Source organism: Tursiops truncatus, chromosome 2 (genome assembly GCF_011762595.2).
Source record: "Tursiops truncatus isolate mTurTru1 chromosome 2, mTurTru1.mat.Y, whole genome shotgun sequence".
Lineage (NCBI taxonomy): Eukaryota > Metazoa > Chordata > Mammalia > Artiodactyla > Delphinidae > Tursiops > Tursiops truncatus.
Window position 1 is genome coordinate 173,505,309 of NC_047035.1, and position 21,320 is coordinate 173,526,628.

At 43.6% G+C, this 21,320-nt stretch overlaps 1 protein-coding gene across 9 annotated transcripts in view; it reads right to left on the reverse strand.

Annotated features, from left to right (window-relative positions):
* ZEB1 (zinc finger E-box binding homeobox 1) overlaps window positions 1–10,861 on the reverse strand; it is a 194,020-nt gene extending 183,159 nt beyond the window's left edge. For 8 of the 9 annotated variants that reach the window (XM_073801737.1, XM_073801732.1, XM_073801735.1 and 5 more), the window contains exon 1: window positions 10,751–10,861. In XM_073801737.1, coding sequence (XP_073657838.1) covers window positions 10,751–10,808 — 58 coding nt within the window. In that variant the 5' untranslated portion in view covers window positions 10,809–10,861. Of the gene's footprint in view, window positions 1–8,662; window positions 9,186–10,750 lie in introns of those variants that run through there. The other variant, XM_073801733.1, reaches the window with a different exon arrangement.
* Between the last annotated feature and the right edge of the window lie 10,459 nt (window positions 10,862–21,320).

Sequence of the window (21,320 nt, forward strand, 5' to 3'; positions counted from 1 at the left end):
TGGAGCGACTAGAACTTTCATACACTGTGAAAGGTGAAATGCTACAAGCACTTTAGAAACTAGTTTGGCAGTTTCTTGCAAAGTTAAACGAACACTTACTACATGAGCCGGCAAATTCTACCCAAAAGAAACGTAAGCATATATTCACAAGAAAAATTGGACGTGAACACTCATATCTGCTTTATTCTACAGCAAAGTACCAGAACCAACTCAAATGCAGGCATACCTCGATTTATGGCACTTCACTTTACCGCACTTCGCAGACACTGCGGGTTTTTGTTGTTTTTGTTTTTTTTTAACAAATTGAAGGTTTGGAGCAACCTTCTGTTATCAGATGATGGTTAGCATGTTTCAGCAACTAAGTATTTTAATTAAGGTATCACACTGTTTTTTAAGACAATGCTATTGCACACTTAACAGAGTACAGGACAGTGTAAACATTTTATATGCACTGGGAAACCAAAAAATTCATGGGACACACTTTATTGTGATATTCATTTTATTGTGGTGGTCTGGAACCAAACTCCAAGGTCTGCCTGTAGGAAGCCCATTGTAGATGAAGAGAGAAACCAATTCCATCACACAATGAAAGACTACTCAGCAACACAGAAAGAATGAACTACTGATACATGCAACAACACGATGAAAACGTTATGCTGAGCAAAAGAACACAGACAGCACATACTGTACGATTCTGTTTATATGAAACCCTAAAGCAGTAAATCCACCTTCAGGAATCAAAACCAGATCAGTGGTTGCTTGGGCAGAGGCAGGGAGGATTGACTGAGATGAGGTACAAGCAGGAAACGTTCTGTATCTTGACTGTGGTGGTGGTTACACTGGTAGCCACAGGTATGTCAACACTCACCAAAATGGTACATGCATACTGGTGTATACATACAGCCTTCCTCAAGCTAAAAAACATATACTAATAGCTATAAGATGAAGCTTCAGTGTAGAACGCAAATTATACCTCAATAAAGTTTATTAACACACACACAAAACACGGTAGCGTTTTAACTTTTGTCTTAGGATTGCCTTGATCCACAAGCATAAGAACATACTATGTTTTAGGAAGACATACAACTGTCTTCTTCAATATATTCCAAACTAAATGAATGAAACCACGAAAAGTTGTGGATGCCACATTCATTAAGCTACTCAATTTTTTTTCATCTTTTTTGGAGTATAATTGCTTTACAATGTTGTGTTAGTTTCTGCTGTAAACAAAGTAAATCAGCTATACGTATACATATATCCCCTTATCCCCTCCCTCTAACCCTCCCTATCTACCCTCCCCAGGTCAAGGTTCTTTGTTTTATGCAATTGAATAATACTGGGACATTACCCTTGAAGTTCAGGTCAATATTATACATAAAGTAATATGGTGAGGTCTCTCTCAATATAATGCTCTTTAAAAAAGAGTTCAAGGCCGCCTTCCTCAAGCTAAAAAACATATACTAATAGCTATAAGATGAAGCCTCAGTGTATATTACTATTCTGTTACTGATTTAACAGACAGCCTTGTTCTTAAGGCCAGAACAACTAAGCAATGTTTAAGGTCAAAGTTATAGATGCAATGAATAAATTTTATAACAACATCCTTTTAGATGGCAGTTATGTCAGCTAAAGTTAACTGTGGACAAGAGAATAAGGAATTAAGTGTCAGTTGATGCAAGATGCATTTAAAACAAACATAATCTAATAATATAAATAAAACTTTAAACAAACATTTACTGAATGCTTAAAACTGTGCTAAGCGCAGTGCTTCATAAACTCTAAGGTTACCATCCCCATTTTACATATGGGAGAATTCAAGCATACGGAGACTAAGTAACTTGGCCAAGGTGACTCATCTAGTAAATTACAGGATCAACCCAAACCCTTAACCACTACGTTTGCTCCCCTTCAGAAAGAAACACTATATTCAAAAAGTGAACTCCAGATTCACCAGAGACCTAAATATGAAAGGTAAAACTACAAAACTATTAGAAGAAAATCTAAGACAATATCTTTGCAATTCATGGATTAGGAAGGACTTCTTACTACCCACAAAGTCAAAAATTTGACAGATGTAAATATATTAAAATTAGGGATTTCCATACCATAGGCAAAGTCAACAGGCGATTGGGATTACTATCTCAAATACACAAGGAATTCCAGGAAATCGACAAGTAGAAACCGAGCCAAAAAGGAGGGCAAAGAGTATGAATAAGCCAGACATGGAAAGGGAAACTCAGATGGATAGCAAGGATCTGAAGAAATAATCAACCTCGCTAGTAAACAAGAAAATACATATTAAAGCAACTACAATATTCTATTTAACAACTGTCAAACTAGCCAAATGCAGACGTTGTACAATACCAAAAGCTGACAAAAATGTGAGAAAATAGGAATTTTTATGTTAACACTGGTGAAGGTAAAAAGTGGTGCAGCCGTTTTAGAAATAATCTGGCAGAATTCAGTGATATTAACTATGTGACTAACCTATAACTCAGCAATACTGTGCCTGGATGTATGTTCCCTAAGAAACTCTTCCACAGCCATTAGCAACATGCAAAAAGATGTTTTTTACAGAATTATTTGTACCCAAGAGTTGGAGTCAACCTAGGCATCCATCATTAGGGGAACTGATGAGTAATTGACAAGTGCTGACACAAACCATGAAATACTGCACAGCTGGAAGCAATGAACTAGATGTACTTACAGGAACATGAACAGATCAGATCTCGAACAACACGGGTGGCCAAAGTAAAATATACAGCAAAATATCAGGTATACAGATGCAAAACACACAAAGAACTAGATAATTTTACAAGGAAAGAGACATAGCCAAGGACGTATATAAAACACCCTAGATTGGGTGGAAGTGAGGGTTGGGAAGGACAGGGTGGGACAGGGTGAATGGGAGTTGAGGTAGGGAATGAAGAGGGAAAGTTACAATCCAAATAATGGGAGCATACGCCTCTAAGCAGACCAAACCTACTCTCTGCACCCGAAATGTTTTAAGTGGTATTGGCACATTAACTGTTAAATTTGATGGATTTATGGGAATAGATTAGAAATCCATTTTCATGAGATGATTGAGTATTCTACACAATGCATTTGGTTTTTACTTTGACAAATTGGAAAATTCGCAGCTTCTACTTCTTCATTGTTATCATCATAGATAAAACGGTCTAATAAAGGAACACCGAGCTACCGGCCTGAGAAGCTGTAACCTGGTCCAAGCAAACTAGTAACAGGAACTTGGCAAAGTCCTTTTACCTCTTTGAACCTGTTTGCTTATCTGAAAAAAATGGATTTGGATGATTGTCCCGAATCCCTCCAGCTCCACAATTTTTATTTTCTTTTTTTTTAATTTTTATTTTCTTAATTTTTATTCATATGAAATTATTTTCTCTCTGCTCCGACTATTCCCTCCCCCGCAATCAAAAAAAAATAAGAGTATCAAAAGAGATTTAGAAAAGTGATGCAGCAATAGGAATGAATAGCAACTTAGTTTTTTAGGGTAGAAAGGAGAAAACATCAGAGATACAGTGACGTTCAGAGAGCCTTGGCAAGTACCTAAGTCAGAGTGACGTTAACTCGAGCCCGGGTTCAGACACTCTATTCCGTTAAGGATTTTACTACCCACTATTCCACGCGTCACCACTGCCCCTTCTCAAAACACACGTTATAGTCTTGTATGGAGTTTCTACTTGAAGGCCCTAAATTTCAGCTTACCTGTATCAATTTTCAGATTAAAAATGATGATTCCCTAAAAGTCCCTTCCATATTAAAAATGTAAGATTCCAAGAGAATGATGAATTTTTTAATCAACAAACTGGTCCCCCTGAGCATTTAATAAAAAACCAAGCATTCAATTAGATCTGTGGATTAAATGGATATAAAGACATTAAAAATAAGGGAAATTAGACTATTGTGGCTTGGTGACCATGAATAGTAACTGAGGTATCTAAAAATTAGTGGTGTCACATTTTATAAAAAGAAAATTGATATCACAATATTTAAAATATCTCAAAAAAGCTGGAATTAGAATATACCTAAAATCTTGAAACTGGAACATTTTAAAAGAGAAAAGAGATGTCTTGCAATATTTTTAGAATACAATAATAAACATGAGAAACTGACATCATTCCCATATTTATCTTCATTCACACTGAAGTTTAAATATGGATGGGGAGGGGGAGGGGGAAGGGGAGGGGGAATTAAGAGGTCACGAAACATCTGTTCCTAATAATTCCAGCACAGATGCAGTTGTTGCAGCAAAAGCGAGGATGAAGGTCCTCCAGGCTGCCCTGCTATGAGGTCTTCCACCAACAGCTACAGTGCAGACCCCGAACCCTGCACATCAAGTCCCAGGAATACACAGAGTTGACTGTAGGAGAAAAATGTATGTGTACATGGACAATTAACTGCATTCCCTATGTCTCCAGAGCACCTGTATTAAATAACAAGGAAACGTCTGACGAAATAAACGAGAGGAAAACAACTTCTTAGAGAATGAAAAATAAGAATCTAATAAAACGTTTCATAGCTTGGACTTGAATTCCGCTTTTTTGGCTGTTCCTTCTGGAATCTTTGGATTTATCTACACCTAAATGATATACTCCAAAATACGTTGTAACAAAATTAATGAAGTGAGTTGTAAAAATTAAATTTTTTTCTCTGAACACAATCCACAGGCAAACTTTACTCATTAGAGAGCACCGTGCTATTGAAGTATGTTGCCGTACTTCCAAGAAACTCCGTTTCAGGTTAACAAGCAGTATAACCCATCCCATCACGTGCACAGCATACTGAAAAACTGTATTTGGTAAAATCCACGCCCTAAGAATGCTTCCTTTGCAGATACAATTCTTCAAACGCTGTCCCATAGAGATGTCTGTCAAAGGGTACAAACTTTCAATTATAACACGAATAAACTCCGGGGAACTGATGCACAGCACAAGGACACTAGTTAACAGAACTGTATGCTGTACGTGAACGCTGCTATGAGAGTAGTTTTAATGTTCTCACCATGGCGACAACAGAGTGTAATTACGTGAGGCGAAGGGTGTGTTAACTAACCTTATCGTGGCAAACGTGCAATATACACATGTATCAAGTCGCCACGCTGTACACCTTAAACTTACACGATGTTGTACGCCTATTACATCTCAATAAAGTTGGAAAAACTTAGAAAAAAGCCGCTGTCCCATCCAAAGGAAAGAGTATTTCCTATAGCAATGCTTGCATAACAGATCACATTTAATTTTAACCAGGGTTGCTACAGAACTTTTCCTACTATGTGTATATCCATTTATTTTCTACTTTTAATATAACTAGTTTAATGATCATTTAGCTAGTTATAGGCACAACATACAGCCTTTTAAAAAGTATTTAAAAATACATTTTATTATATTTCCTAATCAGGGTATCTTTCTAACTTAAAATATTTTACTTCTCTTTCAACAATGAACTTTTGTTTTATTTAGCTTATAGCTCTATTAGAGATGAACATACATTTCCCCATTAAATTAGTGATCATACTGCAAGGATTAAGAAACCTTTTTCAGTCCTAAATACTATTTCTACCATTTCACCAAGTCCTCTAACCTCTCATTGCACTTTCGCACACCAATGTGTATCTTCTTCTGACATCTGCATGACTTTTCTTCTCCTCCATTGCAATTCACTACAGGTAGTTAAGAGTAGCTAACGATATAATTCCACGATATTGCATCTGTGTTTACATCTGGCTCTAATCACATGCTTAGAAGTGATTTATACAGAGGAAAGCAAAAAAGGAGGGAAAAAAACCCACAACTATGAGAAACAATTAAGTTGTTATTTTAAATGTATCATTCCCAACTTGATATAACTTTCTCACCACAGGCTTCAAAGTTACTGAAATTGCAAACATAGGGTATGGCATTTCAAAAACACTGGATATAAGAAAGAAAAAAAAGTACTAACCAAATATTTCATATGCTTTTATACTAGGATCATTTTAACAAGTGATTGGTACTTTCAATTTATAAGATAGTTTAAGTTTTGCTCCATGCTACAACTGTATATGTCATGGCTCTGTGGTAAAGTTCCTCAGTTCATAAAAAAAATAAGTTGATAGTAACCAAACTTATTCACTACTGAACTCTAGGAATTAGAACACCACACTCAAGAACTGTGTCAGGAAATGTAAAACTATATTTACACACACACACACACACAAACACACACTCTCTCTCTCTCCCTCTCTCGAAGAACTATGACACCCTAAAATGAGAAATTCACACAGGCTTACCTGATAATTCACATAATTCCTACTTATTTCAAGATAAAGAGTATTACTGTTGCATTATGGTACTGGTGTTGGTGCATTTACAGAAATACCATTAAAAAATATTTAGGTAAAAATACCTAAAAAACATTAGGGAAGTAAATACTTCTAACATCTGACCTAATGAAAGGCTTCTAAAAGTTTACAGTAACATTAACATAATTATATAGACACAGGCCAAAAAGACATAACTAAATACATTAAATCTCATGGAATATAAGTTACAATACCAATTTATATTTGTTGAAAAGAATTCTTTGAAAACAAGCACACAATAATTAGTAAACTACAGAGACTCTTAAATGCATTTAAAACTTCAAAACAAATTTACATTCCTTAATTTATAATTGGTAAATTTAAAATTTATACACTACCTGATTCTGAATCTTAATCAGAAGCGGAAGGAAAAGATAAAAATCGCTAACATCTGAGTGACCGCTGTTAAATACCTTCTTCAGTAGTTGTCTGCCAACCCATGTATAGTTTTAAGTCTATCTAAGTTATGAAAAAATAATTACACAATATCACCAATTAATTTCAAATTTTCTTACCATATCCAACCATTTACATTTTTTAATGTCTAAAAATATATATTTCCAGGGATCTTACCATGAATGAAAAAGGAGATTAAAAAATATAGTAAGAATGCAAAACAAATACGGACCGATCATTACATATTCTTCTCTAAACCTAACAACATAAAACTTTCTTTAAAACAGCAGTAATACAACTGGTCTACAGCAAGACTAAATTGACAGCAATCTCAGCTGCAAGATTTAAAAAGACCAAATTTATACAACTGTTCAAGCTAAAACAATCCTACTTCTTTCCAGTCCTAGCAGACTAGAAAATGCTTTTGCCTAATTTACCCAGGGCTAGTTTTAAATAAGGGTAAGACCCGGAATTATACTGAAGGTCCCTATCAAAGCAGAGGTCCCAAATCAACAGGAGATAGACAGATTTATGGTATACTACACCAATAATAATTTTTGTTAGCATCCTCTACTGGTGGTTTCCAAAGACAGCAAGTAGAAATGCAAATGACAGAAGATATGTACCTGCCAGTCCATCTAGAGTGAATTAATCAGTATATGGTCATTAGCAGCTAGAGTACATTTCTCAAATAGATAAATAAATAAATAAGTAACCACAAAGAGTAGAAGTGGAAAATGAGAAGGCAGATTTTTAAAATACAGCAAACAAAGCATTACATTATAAACGGTAAAAAAAAAAAAAAATCAATTTAAGCCACTAACATCATCACCATAGAGTTACTACATAAGGTTTCAGGCTTTGGCCAAACCTTGCTCAACTGTTTTACCCCTGTCAAGTTACATTACTTGATGCTCCCATTAACATCCTACTCTGCAGATATATTCCAGAAAGGAAATTAAAATGTTTTACTGAAGGCTTAGCAGAAAATCTGCATGCCTTATTTTAAAATGAACACAAAATTATTTACATATAAATTACAGTATAAAGTATCTCTATGACCACCTCCCACTGTATACATCATTTATTCCTTCATTAAAAAGATTTAAGAGTTAACATTTTCCAAGCGATTCTCTCCAATAAACAACTGCAACTTAAATATGACTGCGTTGCTAACAAATCTTAACCAGCACCTATCATGAGGTTTCACAACACAATGGCATACAACTTCATTTTTAATTTGCAAATCATGAGGCTTAATCAAATAGCGTGGCTGTAATAATCAGCAATGGATGAAATGCATCTGAGAACAAAAAGAAATACAAGGACAGAGCCAACACTGATGAAAATGGAAGATACCTGTAGTAGCACAGTGCTATCTGAAACACCTTTTGTTTTCTGAGAGTGATGCACACTGCAGACGAGACATTTTGTGCTAAACAGCCCCAAATCTGTTTCTCTAATAGTAAACACAAAGGAAAAACACTGACAGCAAGCGCGGTAAATAAATCGCTCCCTTGAGAATGAAAGCAGCAGACTGGAGGGGCTGACACGCGCAGGGGAAAACTAAACACCATCTTTTTCTACCTGCGCAAGTTGCCATTTGCTGCAGCCGTCCAGCAGCTCTCTTTCCTCCTGATTTCAAGTACCTTTCGGGATCGCTTTTTCCCCCTAAGTCAGCTGTTGATATGCCTTATGGGTGTAATATTCGTATCACAGGATCTTTAGGAGGAAAATCCATCTTTTCCTGCTCAGGTAAACATGTTTACAGCAGCTGCACAGACGCTGGGTGGTTCAGACTCACATGTCACACACATGTCGTCAGCAACAAGAAAAGCCCCTTTCTCTGGCGACGAACATTTTAAATAAGGTAAAACGCGAACAGCCCTTTCCAAACCAACTTACCTTTCATAAAGCCACAGCAGCAACAGCTCGATATAGCACACACACTATTTGACGCTAAAACAGGAAATTAAAATTGCAATAGCCTGTGCTCCGCTGCGGCCGTAACAAGTCATCTCTCCACAATGAGGACGCCCAGTATTAGTTATCGATCATAACTAACGGAGGTCTTTAAAATGCAAACGTGTATTTGGATAACTAACACCGTTCATGAAAGCGGTGATTCTAATGTCGACTCGAATATATTAAAATTACGTTTACGATTGGAAGGAAACATCTTGAAACCGCCTAAAACCTTCGTATCTGCTTCGAGACAGGAAATCCCACACAAAATCTGAAATTGCCAGGAAAGGTTACAAAACCTCGCGTTTCGCATCCCAGAGGGGAGGGAGAAAAGGGGCCCAGGCGTGGGGGTGGGGCGAGCGCCGGGTAGTTCTGACTTAAACCCGCATTTCCTCATTTTCTGGCGGACACGGCGATCCCATTTCAGGCGCCTTTATTTCCCGACTCTCAGAAACTCGTTTTAAAAATAACGCAGGAACCCACACGAGCCCCTCGGTCCGCTAGGTCCGTGCAATTCCTTATATAGACTCGGCCTCAGCCGGCGGCAGGGCCGTTGCCGCCCATTATTCTCCAAACAGGTACCGGGCGGGCGGGGGCCGCGCTCCAGCCTCGGCCCTGTCGCCGCAGGAACTGTCCAGACAATACCCACCAGCAGACGTTCGCTGCCGAGCGGTGGGCGGGCGGGCGGGCACAGCGGCGCCCGAGATAAGCAGACATGCAGTCAACTTACACCGTCTCTCCCAACTGCAAAAGGCGACTGTGCAAACCACCACCACATGTTCGGGGCTTGCGCTCGCTCTCTCGTCATTATTGTTATTTTTCTAAACTCTCACGCCAGGCAGGGCGGGTGTGCGTCCCCGGCGCAACGGCACTCATCAGTAAACACCGCGGCCCGCAGCGCAGGCAGCGGCGCCCCGCGTCCGTCGGTCCGGCCGCCCCTCCCCCACCCCCCTTCCACCCGAGACCCGGAGCGCCGTCCAAGCTCCGTTCGCCGGCTTCACGCCCCGCGCGTCCGGCCCAGGTAACAACTTCCCCAAACCGAAAGAGCACAAGGGAGGCGCACGCTCGGCACCCCATCCCGGCGCGGAGGAGGCGTCCTCCCGGGCGGGGACCTGTCTGCGGTGCTTCCCGGTCCCGAGACCAGGTAACAACTCCGCAAACCCGCCGGCCCCCGCGGCTCCCGCGGCCGCAGCTCCGCGCCCGCCCCGCCCGCCCGCGCCCCCGCCGGCTCCCCGCGGGACGCGGACCGCGCTCGGGGCGCGGCGGCGGCCGCGGGCGCAGGAGAGGAAAGGCGCTTAGGCACCCGCGTCCCGCGCCGCGAAGCCCCGTCCCGCGCCGAGCGCGCCTCGCCGGCCGGTCCCAACTTTACCGCCGCCGGCCCAGCCCGTCCGCGCGCTCCGCGCCGCCCGCGCACACGCGCGCACGGACGACACGCAGCCCGCGGCCGCCGCTCCCGCCGCCGCCCGCCCGGCCGAGCCGCGGGGCCCGAGCGCCGGCGCCGGCGGGGCTGGGGCGCGCGGAAGCCACTCTACACAGGCAGCGCCGGGCACAAGTTAGTTCCTCGGCTCCGGGGCCTCGGCGCCGCGGGGACGAAACGCCGAGGGCGCCGAGGAGGAGGGGAGGGGGGCGCCGAGGGGGCACAAGAGTGGGGAAAAGTGCGGAAAGAAGCAACAGCCGCTCCCCCGGAGCCCAGAAAAGTGGACGCCGCGTCCCGGCCGCCCGCCTGCGCCGGGGATGCGGCGGCGGCGGCGGCTAACGGTCCAGCGAGGCGGCAGGGGCGGCGGGAGCCGCTAGGCGGAGAGACCAGGTAAGAGACATAACGGTTCAGGGAGAGCGGGCGGCCGCGGCGCGGCTCCAGAGGCGGCGGCCCGGAGGGGGGCAGAGAGCACTACTTTCTACTTTCCCACTCCACTTGGCCCGTCCCTACCCGGCCGCCCCCAGCCCGGCTCGCCCCCCTCGCCCCCGGGGGCGCCCCAGCCGCCCGGCTCCCCCTGACTCCGCCGCTCCCCGGTCCGCTCCGCCACTCACCGTTATTGCGCCGCGGGTTCGCCTGCTTTCTGCGCTTACACCTGGGGCCATCCGCCATGATCCTCTCGCTTGTGTCTAAATGCTCGAGTCACCTCCTCCCCCTCCCTCCCTCCCCCTTCCCCCCCGCCCCTCCGCCTCCACCCCTCCCCCCTCCCCACCGCACCTGGTTTACGACACTCGCGGCTTTACGACATCACCTTCCTTACACCTAGAGCCGCTCGCTCTACGGCCGGAACCTTGTTGCTAGGGAGAGGACGGTTTGCGGCCGCTGGGGGAGCGGCCGAGTTTGCATTGAGGGGCGAGGGAGAAGTTTCCCCCAGGTGTCGCGGGTTGGGGGCGGGGGCGATGGGGATCGGTGCGGACGTGGTCCGAAGGGCGACTGGCCGTCGGAGTGAGAAAGGTAAAGTAGGAGGCTCTGAACCGGCCACACCCGCCGCGGCCGCCAGGGGCACGATCGGGTCTGGCTGATTCTCCCCGGGATCCGGTGTCCTCGGAGCTGCCCCCGGAGTGGCCGGAGCGACCTGTCCTCCCTCCTCCTCACGGGGGGCTCACGCACCCCGGGCCGCCCGGGGACGCCCCGGGATCGGGGCAGGCAGGTCCGGGGAGCGGAGAGGGGCTAGTTCGGGACACGCGGTGCCAGGGGAGAGGCCACCTGACCCCCGCACGTCTGCCTCTCTGCCCCTCCTCGGACGCACGGTTTTCCCCCGCGCGACCCGGGATGGGAAGTGACTTCAACGAGATAGAAGTACAGCTGGAGCGACGGAGGGGCGAGGAGTTCCGCTTGCGAGCCACCTCGGCGGTAACGCGGCCTGAGTAATGCCCACGCCGGCCTGTCTCACTTCCTCCTCCGCGCCGGGCGCTCACCTGCTGTCACCTCGGCCGCCCCCGCCCCCGGCCGGCCAGATCCGAGGCTTCCAGACTTAGAGCTGAGGTTATCGACAGGCCGCGATTTAGTACCTAGACGGGCAGCTGTGGCTGCGAAGGACCTTCCGGCAAGAAACGAGGACCGGCGGGGGCGGTCTTGGGGGCAGAGCGGTTGCGATCTTCTCTGAGTTCTTTGTACAAGTTCGGGGACTTCTGAAGGGCCACGTAGATAACACCACAAATACCAAGAAAGTCAGGTCTTAAGTGCTCGGTAGGGACTTAGCTTTCCCCTCCTCCCCGCCTTCAAATGAGGAAATGTCTTTGGGACCAACCTTACGGAATAAATGAGCCGGGCTGCACTTCGAATCGTGCAGTTCCAAGTGAACACGGTAAGAGATGACAGAGAAATTGAGGAGACCGGAGCGTGACGAAGTATGAGAAACAACCCAGTCACCTAGCACAGTGCTGTCACAGTAGGTGCTCAATAAATTCATGCCTATAATTTCTGCCGTGCCTATGGCTGGACTTTTTTATTATGTTAATCTTCTAAACACTCTCCAGACTTTTAGAAGATTCATTAATAATCTCTTCACACCTTTCAACTGAAATTTACAGCTGAAGTCTGGTAATTTAAAATTAGAAAGTTTAATCCTGAATATAGATGAAAATTCTCTCCCACGTTTGCTGTGGCATTTTGAGAAGTGAATGCATTATTTATTGGTGCGTGAAATGTGACTGTAAATATCCTTTGCTATACATTATGTCTATATGTCTGCTCCCTTCCTCAAGGCCACAACTAGAATTATCCGTCTTAATGATCATCTTAAGTACAGGCAGCCCTGCCTTTCCTCAGCACCATGTTAATTGACCTTGTACATGTGAGGACCAGAACCATGTTGGTGCTTTGCTTGGTTCAAGTGGTGCTTTTTCCCGACCCTCTTAAGAGCTGTGTGATGTTCTTCAATTTCCTTCTGCATCAGCTTGTAGACTTTATCCTTTGCTGGCATCTCCCCGCTCCCCCCACCCCAGCACACAGGCAGACACACACACGCCCAGCTTTTCTACAGCTACCCTAATTTCCAGTCCGAAAGGAAAAAACAGAAGAAAACAAAACTTTCTAACTCTAGTGCACGTTTCACGTACTTTTAAACTTAGAAAGTGTCCAACGTCTTTCTGAGGTGCCTGTCCTGACCCCCCGACTAGGCTTTCTTCGTTGTTCATCCTTACCTTGAAGTCAGAGAGACCAAGTCAAGCGATAAGCCAAGTGGAAGTCATCTTCCTTACTTTAGTGGTTACTGGTTTAGTTAGTTTGGGCCAGACTATTCAACTTCTTGCGGACAGGTACCTTTTTTGCGTTTTGTTTTTGCTTGTTCATTTCTGTGCCCTTAGCACTTAGCAGAGTACCTAGTCACAGAGCAGATGCTTGGTAGGTAAATATTTCTTTTAAAAGTGAGTATCGTTGACTTTTTCTGAATCTCTTCTTGGCTCTAACATAAGGGTTGTTTATCTGCCTTCATCACATTAGTTCTTAGGAGCAGTTGAAATCATGAATGTGAAAGCCATTTTCTGTCGTTTATATTCTGCCTTATTTTGAGGCTAATTGCTCTTGATTTTAGATTCTCCCAAATGATTAATCCCGATCACTTCTGGTTTTTAAATATGCACAGGAAATATTGATGTTCCAAATTGTCTAATACAGAATTTCAATTTTGTAAAATCCTACAGTAATTAGATATAGATTATAAATTTAATATGTGGTTAATGCGCTTTATTTACTGTAATGTTCCCAAAATTATTGAACGCTAGACTGGAAAGAAAGCAGGCAAAAGTAAATCTCAAGATAGATTGCTGCTTTAAACCTGATGCCTATGTGATGGTTGCTTTCTCTCTTAAATGTAACTAAAGAATTGGAAAAAATCTTGAGAATAACTTTAGAAAAGGAATTTCTAAATAAATGTGTTAAACTTTAGGTTTATTTAGTCAATTATACCTCAATTAAAAAAAATTAGGCTTACTTTATTCAAACATGGTGGGGATACTAGAGTTTAGCATGTGTCCTGTATCGTTGTTGGTTTTTAGTAATCGTAGTGTCATTGTACAATATGTATTCAATATGTGCTCCTAGCTCTAATGTCACTGAAGTGGTAACACTGCTTCCAGGGAGCGCTGGGATTGCACATGTTGAAGGAGAGGTAGACCGCTAAAACTGAATTCCTGTAATCTTTTCTAAATTCACAGGGAAAACGTAAATGGGCAGAACATTTTCAATATTGAGTTTTTTCTATAAATTTTTCATAAACCCCTTGCACCTGCTGTTTGCGTTTCATGTAAGATTCATGTATAAGCTAGGATAAAATTTGACATAAAATTATTTTAAGTTTAAAATGTACATACTGCACAGTGTTCCACGTGGAGCATATGATTTCCGTGTACCTCACTTCCTGAACACATTTGAGGAGTAGAACATAATGTGATTCTATAATCTTTGTTAAAGTAAGAAATCGGTTATTTTCACGGCAAGTTAATATATGTATTTCATGAAATAAGTTGACTTCTCTAACTTGTCAGGCTTTAATCTTAAAGTCTTGAGACATGTTGTCCATCAAAGGACAGCATGGAGAAGCCCCTGGAGAGCGGCCCCGCAGTCCGTGCTCAGTAGTGACTCTGGGTGTACATGGGTCACCATGCGTTGCAAGAGGGCAGTTCACCAAATTCTGTGTCACCAGATCAGGAAGGAAACAAGGCTACGGGGTGGCACAGAACCAACAGTTGTCCTGAGGACCCACACATGCTTTTCTAATGAAGTCTCCCGGGAGGTAATAATAGGGACAGGTGTTTTCCCCAAACCTCCCTGTGATTTTATTATATATTGCATCACAAAACTGTTTTTCCCTCTCTGGGGAATAAGGCTCCTATTTTTAATATAAGTCCGTGAAATGTTAACCCATGGAGCTTCTAATCTGGGGGACAGTTTTTTGGGAACATGTCTAACATAGAGAGATGTTAAATATAAATAAACGTAGAGAGAGAGAGATGTTTGAAGGCTGTTAATGAACATCCAAAAAGTAAAGCTGATCTTTTCCGTAAAGTCATAGTGATTAAAACGATTGCATTCAAAGGCTGCCTCTACAGAAGATAGATTAGTTTCTGTTATTGAAATCACTTGTGAACATAAGTGGCATGTTTTTTCTTATACTTAACAACTATAGGTAGGTAATTTGTACTAGAGAAAGCAACATGCATATTTTGGATTTGAGGGAATTTTAAGAATCTACCGTGGTATCAGGGGTCTGATATCAGGTTTCTTATATTGTTTTGCTGTTTTTTCCCCTTTGTCTCAATGCATTTCTTTTCTCTGGCATCTTGGCTTATTTTTAGCAGCCGACTGGTTCTGCTGCAGAGTATTGCTATTTCTTTGACCTACAGTCCTAGCCTTCTGTATTCCACAGACCTTCAGTCATAATCACTGCCACTATTCAATCCTTTGAGTATACATGTTAAAAATATTTGCAGTCAATAACAGGTTTTAGATGTCCCACCACCGTGTTAAACTCACGTGGAAAAGTTGGCAATGAGAAACACACTGTGTTCAGACATAGCCACAACTTTAAGGCCCCTGGTCAGGCCCTTCAGAAGTTCTTTCGTCTTACGCCTCCATTTTTCTTCGCTCACTCTCTTTATCCCACTTACATTAGTAGAGCACACCTGGGCCCCTCTCTGCTCTTTCACGTTTTAATCATTCTCTTCCTCCATCTTTCTTCGTCCCAGGTCTTGCCCAGATCTGTTTGGATCGATTCCCTTTTTCTTTTTGTTCAAGGCCTTTTGAACCATCCCCACCCTGTGAAATATCAGTGCTTTTCCATATTATGCTGGTTATATCCTCTGTCCCTCAAAGTCCAGTCTCTGCCTTTCTGTGCTCTGAAAGGCTGATTCCTGTGGACCACATCACCCAGGCTCCTTTGTCCTTTGGTTTCTATTTGATTTCAGCCCATTTGGAGGCATTGGCAGATGATCAGAGGAAGGAAAGAGAGAGAGGTCAGGATATTAATTTCACCTTCCCCCACACTCCCTCCTGCCTGTCTGTGGCTTTTGGCAGGCGCCTGGCTCCTCTACCTAAGGCCGTGGCTCGGGTCAGACAGTCCTGTCCCATGGCTACAGGTCTTGGCAAGTTCCAGAAACCGTGCCTTCCCTTTGTCCTTTCAGGCCTAGAGAGGGTAATGGTTTCCTCCTGCTGTGAGTCCTTGGGTACTTCATCCCTTATTGGTTCCCCTAGAGCCTGCCCACGTCCATGTAAGTAGTCTCTTCATCAAACTCTCTGCGATTTACCCTTGGGGCATGCCATCTGCTTCCTGTCAGGCCCCTGAGTAGTACACATCTAGAAATAAAATACGTTTTTAGCCTTACTTCTTTTTTTTAATGATTAAGCATTTTTTAAAATTTTATTTATTTTTGGCTGTGTTGGGTTTTCGTTGCTGCGCGCGGGCTTTCTCTAGTTGCGACGAGCAGGGGCTACTCTTCGTTGCGGTGCACGGGCTTCTCACTGCGGTGCCTTCTCTTGTTGCGGAGCACGGGCTCTAGGCACACGGGCTCAGTAGTTGTGGCACACGGGCTCAGTAGTTGTGGCGCATGGGCTCTAGAATGCAGGCTCAGTAGCTGTGGCACACGGGCTTAGTTGCTCCGCGGCATGTGGGATCTTCCAGGACCAGGGATCGAACCTGTGTCCCCTGCGTTAGCAGGCGGATTCTTAACCCCTGCGCCTTATTTCTTATTAGTCAAGAATTCTGTTTCCATCGATTACAACACTAGAGTTTGAATGTGATGTCATCACTGACAGGCATATACTCATGTTCTAATATGTGTACATGCAAAATCTGGCAGAGCTTAGGAATGTGCCGGAGTCTATGACATCGTAATTATTCAGTTACTGGTTTTGTAATGAGGGCCCCTGCCTTGGTTGACCTAAAAGTAGGAGAGACTACTTCTATATACTTAAAGCAGTGAGTGGGAGGGCATCACAGCACTGCAGTATTAAGGTGGAGGTGGCTGGTTGTCCCCATAGGTCTCTTCCCCTTTTAATAATGGAACCCGCCACACTTGTCACGTGGCCCCTGGCATGGCCGTTGCACGTACCTCGCTGCTGCTGTGCCTCTCAGTTCTGGCCCGTGAGATGTGAGTGATGCCCTGGTTGGTGAGGTCCCTCAAGAGGGAGCGGTTCACCATTCCTCAGAACTCCTCTTCTTGCTGGCTGGGATCAGACGTGCCGACGAGCGCTCCTTCAGGTTAAGGGAGGCACGGCAGCAAGACTGAAGGAGCCCGAGTCCTTGATGGTGTGGGAGAGCATTACCAGCCCTCGACTTCTGCTGCCAGAGCCCTGTTCTGGAGAGACAAGTAAACTTCGATCTTCTTTCAGCCGCCACTGTCTTCGGTTCTGTCATATGGAGCCAAGGTTAACCTTGTCCGATGTGTTGTAGGTATTGTAGGTTAGTTTCCTGTTGCTGCTATAAAAAAAATGACCACCAACTTGGTGGCTTAAAGCAACACACACGTATTATCTTACAGCTCTGGATGTCAGGAGTCCGGAGCGGGTCCCGCTGAGCTGGAATGAAGGTTTTGGCAGGATTGGGTTTTTTCGGAAGGCTCGAGGGGAGAACCCGTTTCCCGGCGTTTTCCAGCTTCTGAGGCCGCCCACGCTCCTTGACGCCTGGGCCTCCTCCATCTTCTAGGCCATCAGCCCGGGGCCGAGCCCATCCCGTGCTGCCAGCTTGCTGGCTCTCTTTCTGCTCGGCTCTTCCAAGTCTGAGGGCTTTTGTGGTTAAATTAGGTCCACCTGGATCATTCAAGGTATCGTCCATTTCAGTGTCAGCTGATAACGATTAGTGAGCTTAATCCCATAGGCAGCCTTAATGTCCCTTTGCCGTATGACCTAACATAACACACAGTCTGTGCCCAGGGGATTAGGGCATAGACATCTTTGGGGGCCACTATTCTGCCTACCAGAGCATGCAAGCTCTCAGTTTCGTGATTGAGAAACATGTTTGTATCGATTAATTTGTTCATCTTTAATTGATAAGCAGCTCTAAAGCCTTTTGCTAAGTGGTCATTACTTTTTATATAACATTGAACATTGTGCCACATGGAAGTTCTAATAGTAATTCATTGGTTCATCTATTCACCTAATATTCTAGCATTCTAATGTGACAGGCACTGTGTGGGGCTAGGAATGCCTAGTACGGTCCCTGACTTCAAGCAGCTCACAGGTCTGTGGAAGAAACACACTGACAAAGAGGCTGTTACACAAGGGTCAGGTTGGTATAGTGCACACAGGAGAGACATCTGAAGTACCCTGGAGTCAAGGAAGTCTTTCTTGAAGAAGTGATGGAATTTGTCGGGAGGAGCAGGGAAGAGTGTTAAAGGCAGAAGTGACAACAGAAGTCTCCGGATGAAGGTCCTGTGCTTTGGGGCGGGGGATGGGGGGGCAGTAGGGGGTGTGAGGAGGTGGCAAATCCCATGGAGGAACCACAGCAAATAAAACCCCGCGTGCTCCCGAAAAGGCCGCAGAGGTGGGTAGGCAGGAGCCAGATCCCGGGAAGGCGCTAAGGTTTGGGGACCTTATGCTGACGAATTGTAAGCCACGGAAAGGTTTTTGTAAAATCAAGGGTGTCCACGTTATATGTGTTGATTAGTGTCGTGGGTGCCGGGCATGGGGAGCGGGTGAGCAGAGCAAGCGTCAGGGATGCTGCAGAGGTTTCTTCCTCTGGAATAATCAGTCACTGAGGAAAAACTCAGCAAGTAAAAGTGCACGTACGAGCTGTGACTCCAAATGAAGCACAGGTGAAAGAACATTTCCACAGCAAGTAGTGTAATCCTGCTGTGAAAAGCAATGCAAAGCATAATCACTATTGAGTATTTACATTATTAATAGAGTTGTTTCAGTTTATACATTCTCATGGTGCTCTTACCAGCTCCCAGTACTGCAGTAGTACATGGCAGACCCTCGAAATTGTATACTAAATGAATGAATATTTTAAAAAAGGGTCTCCAATGTGTCTTTTAACACTTGCTTTTCTTCCCCAGTAGTATGTTTACTACAGCCTCATGCACAAAAGCTAACATCCTCCCCGTCCAGATTCTGCGGTCTTCCGATTACCTGACATATTTCCAGGGAGGCAGGATAGTTTTCTTTCCGTAGATTGCATTCTCTCAGCAGTTTTCTGATACAACTTATCAGAATTCGTGGGAATTGGGCAACCAGCCCCACATAGCTAGTAATTCCCTCACACCCTTCAGAGCACTTCCTACCTACCACTGTTGCAGCATTTACTACCTTTACTGGGTGATTGACATCTCTCTCCTCCCAGCCTGAGCTTTTCATCTTTGTATTTCTGATACCTAAAGCAATGTCTGTCTAATGGGAAGTCCACTCAGTTAATTATGGAAAAGAGTGAAAGTTCCTGCCATTTGTGAATCATTCTGGTGGAGGGGTTTTGTGAAGAGCAAGTGAGAACACTGTATGTGACGTTTACATGGTGCGTGGCACATGGCCAACAGTAAATGATAGATAATACGGCAAAGGCAAACTCTTGGGCAAAGAGCAGAGTCAGATATTAAGAGCATAATCCACTAGAATTCCTACACAGTGCCTTTCTGTTCAGGGTAAAAGATAAGATGATTTTTATCCCTGAAAATGTCACTTCAGGTGTAGGTGGAATGATTCTAATTAAAAGGCAGAAAGAAGAGATGATATTAACATGTTGTTTGTTTAACGTTAGCTGGAATATTTGTTATATTGTCTAGAGATACTGTTGGCTCCCATTAGCTATATTATCTATGGAAAATCTATCTACACAGTAAGTGAACTTCCTTCCCTAGTATGAGTAACGCTGTTTGCAATGCAGTTGGATGACGTGTGGCACTTTTAAAAAATACAGGTTAAAAATTACGAAAGGAATGTAAAAACTCTCTTTGTTTTGTTTTCTGGTTTGTGTGTAGCAGACACCAACTCAAAGTGGCCCAAGCGAAAAAGAGAGGGATTTTTAATGAGGATGTAAGTGTGTGGGCTTTTGGCCATGGAATCCGAGAGCAGGGGGGCAGCCAGGTCTCAGGAGGGAGGAGCTGGAACACCTGTAGACCTGCAGGTGGTGTCCCTCCCTTTCTCACCTCTGCGTCTCTCTCGCATCCGATTCATTTTCTTTGCAGACCTCCTGCTGGGCACGAGGGTGGGATGGACACAGGAGAGGTCTATTATGCAAGACTTAGGGTGCAAGCAGTCATCCCTACTCCTGCACCATGTTGGGATTATTCACTTTTCACATGTAGTTTATACAGTTATAATAATGCCTAGTTTTTGCCATATTCATATATAAGAACCGTGTATAATTTAGTCGTATTATACTGTTTTCACTTAACAAACACATTTTCCCAGGTAGGCACAGAACCTTTATGCTTGAATTTTTTTTTTTTTTTTACTTAACTATAACATTCCTCAAATTGATATACTATAACTTACTAAACCAGTTATATATTGTTGAACATTTACATTATTTCCAGTTTTTTTGTTTTGTGAAGAATGGACACTATTGTATGGTTTTTGATCATTTCCTAGGGAAATGTTCTCAAAACTGGAATTATTTTGTCAGTGGGAATGAACATGGTTGTATCTTTTTAAAGCTATTGTCAGCATGCTTTTGAAAAGGGCTGTACGAACGTATGATGCCGCTAGAAATATATAAGAATTTGTCTCACCAAGACTAAAAATTTTTGAAAGTTGGTAGCTTATTCACACTGATTGGAAACATACGAATCACTCTGTGTTTTAGAATATGTATACAGGAAGACACTTAAATGGACTAAGGAAGAACATATATGACTATATAGTAAATTCCCTACTGGATTGAACCATTAATAATTCCAGCCCTGGACCTTGAGACCTATTCAAGCCCTTTCATACCTAGTGTTTTTAAAATATGTGTATGTTTATTCATTTGTTTATTTAAAATTCACTTATTAGTGAAAGAACAGTTTGTATTTTAGATTCTAATTAAGCTTATCACTGGATTTTTAAATAAATGTCTAGTAAAATAACAGTATTTAGAATTTTTGTGAGTTTCACATTCTCACTTGCTCTTATGAAATAATCAGTTAACTGCAAGTATCCTTTTTCTATGGGATAGCAAAGGTTAGCAATTTTGGAATACTTGAAAAAGTATACTTGGCTATCAAATAAATTAGAGCAGGGGCTTCCCTGGTGGCGCAGTGGCTGAGAGTCCGCCTGCAGGGGACATGGGTTCGTGCCCCGGTCCGGGAAGATCCCACATGCCGCGGATCGGCTGGGCCCGTGAGCCATGGCCGCTGAGCCTGCGCGTCTGGAGCCTGTGCTCCGCAACGGGAGAGACCACAGCAGTGAGAGGCCCGCGTGCCGCAAAAAAAAAAAAAAAAAAAAATTAGAGCGTAGTCCAAAGGAATTCCTAGGAATACTATGCCATCACTTAAAAAGAATGAAGCAGCCAATCTGAAATTAAAGTCAGATAAAATGGCATGATAAAGGACAGCGTGAGTAGTTAGCTACCATTTATTTCATACACACACACGGCTGTGTGTAAGCTAGAAAGATGACGATACTCAAAATCATGATAAAGTGATTCCATTAAAAGCTGTAAGGTAGTGATACAGCCAGCTCTTAGCCGTAGGCATAGCATGGTCTGACAGA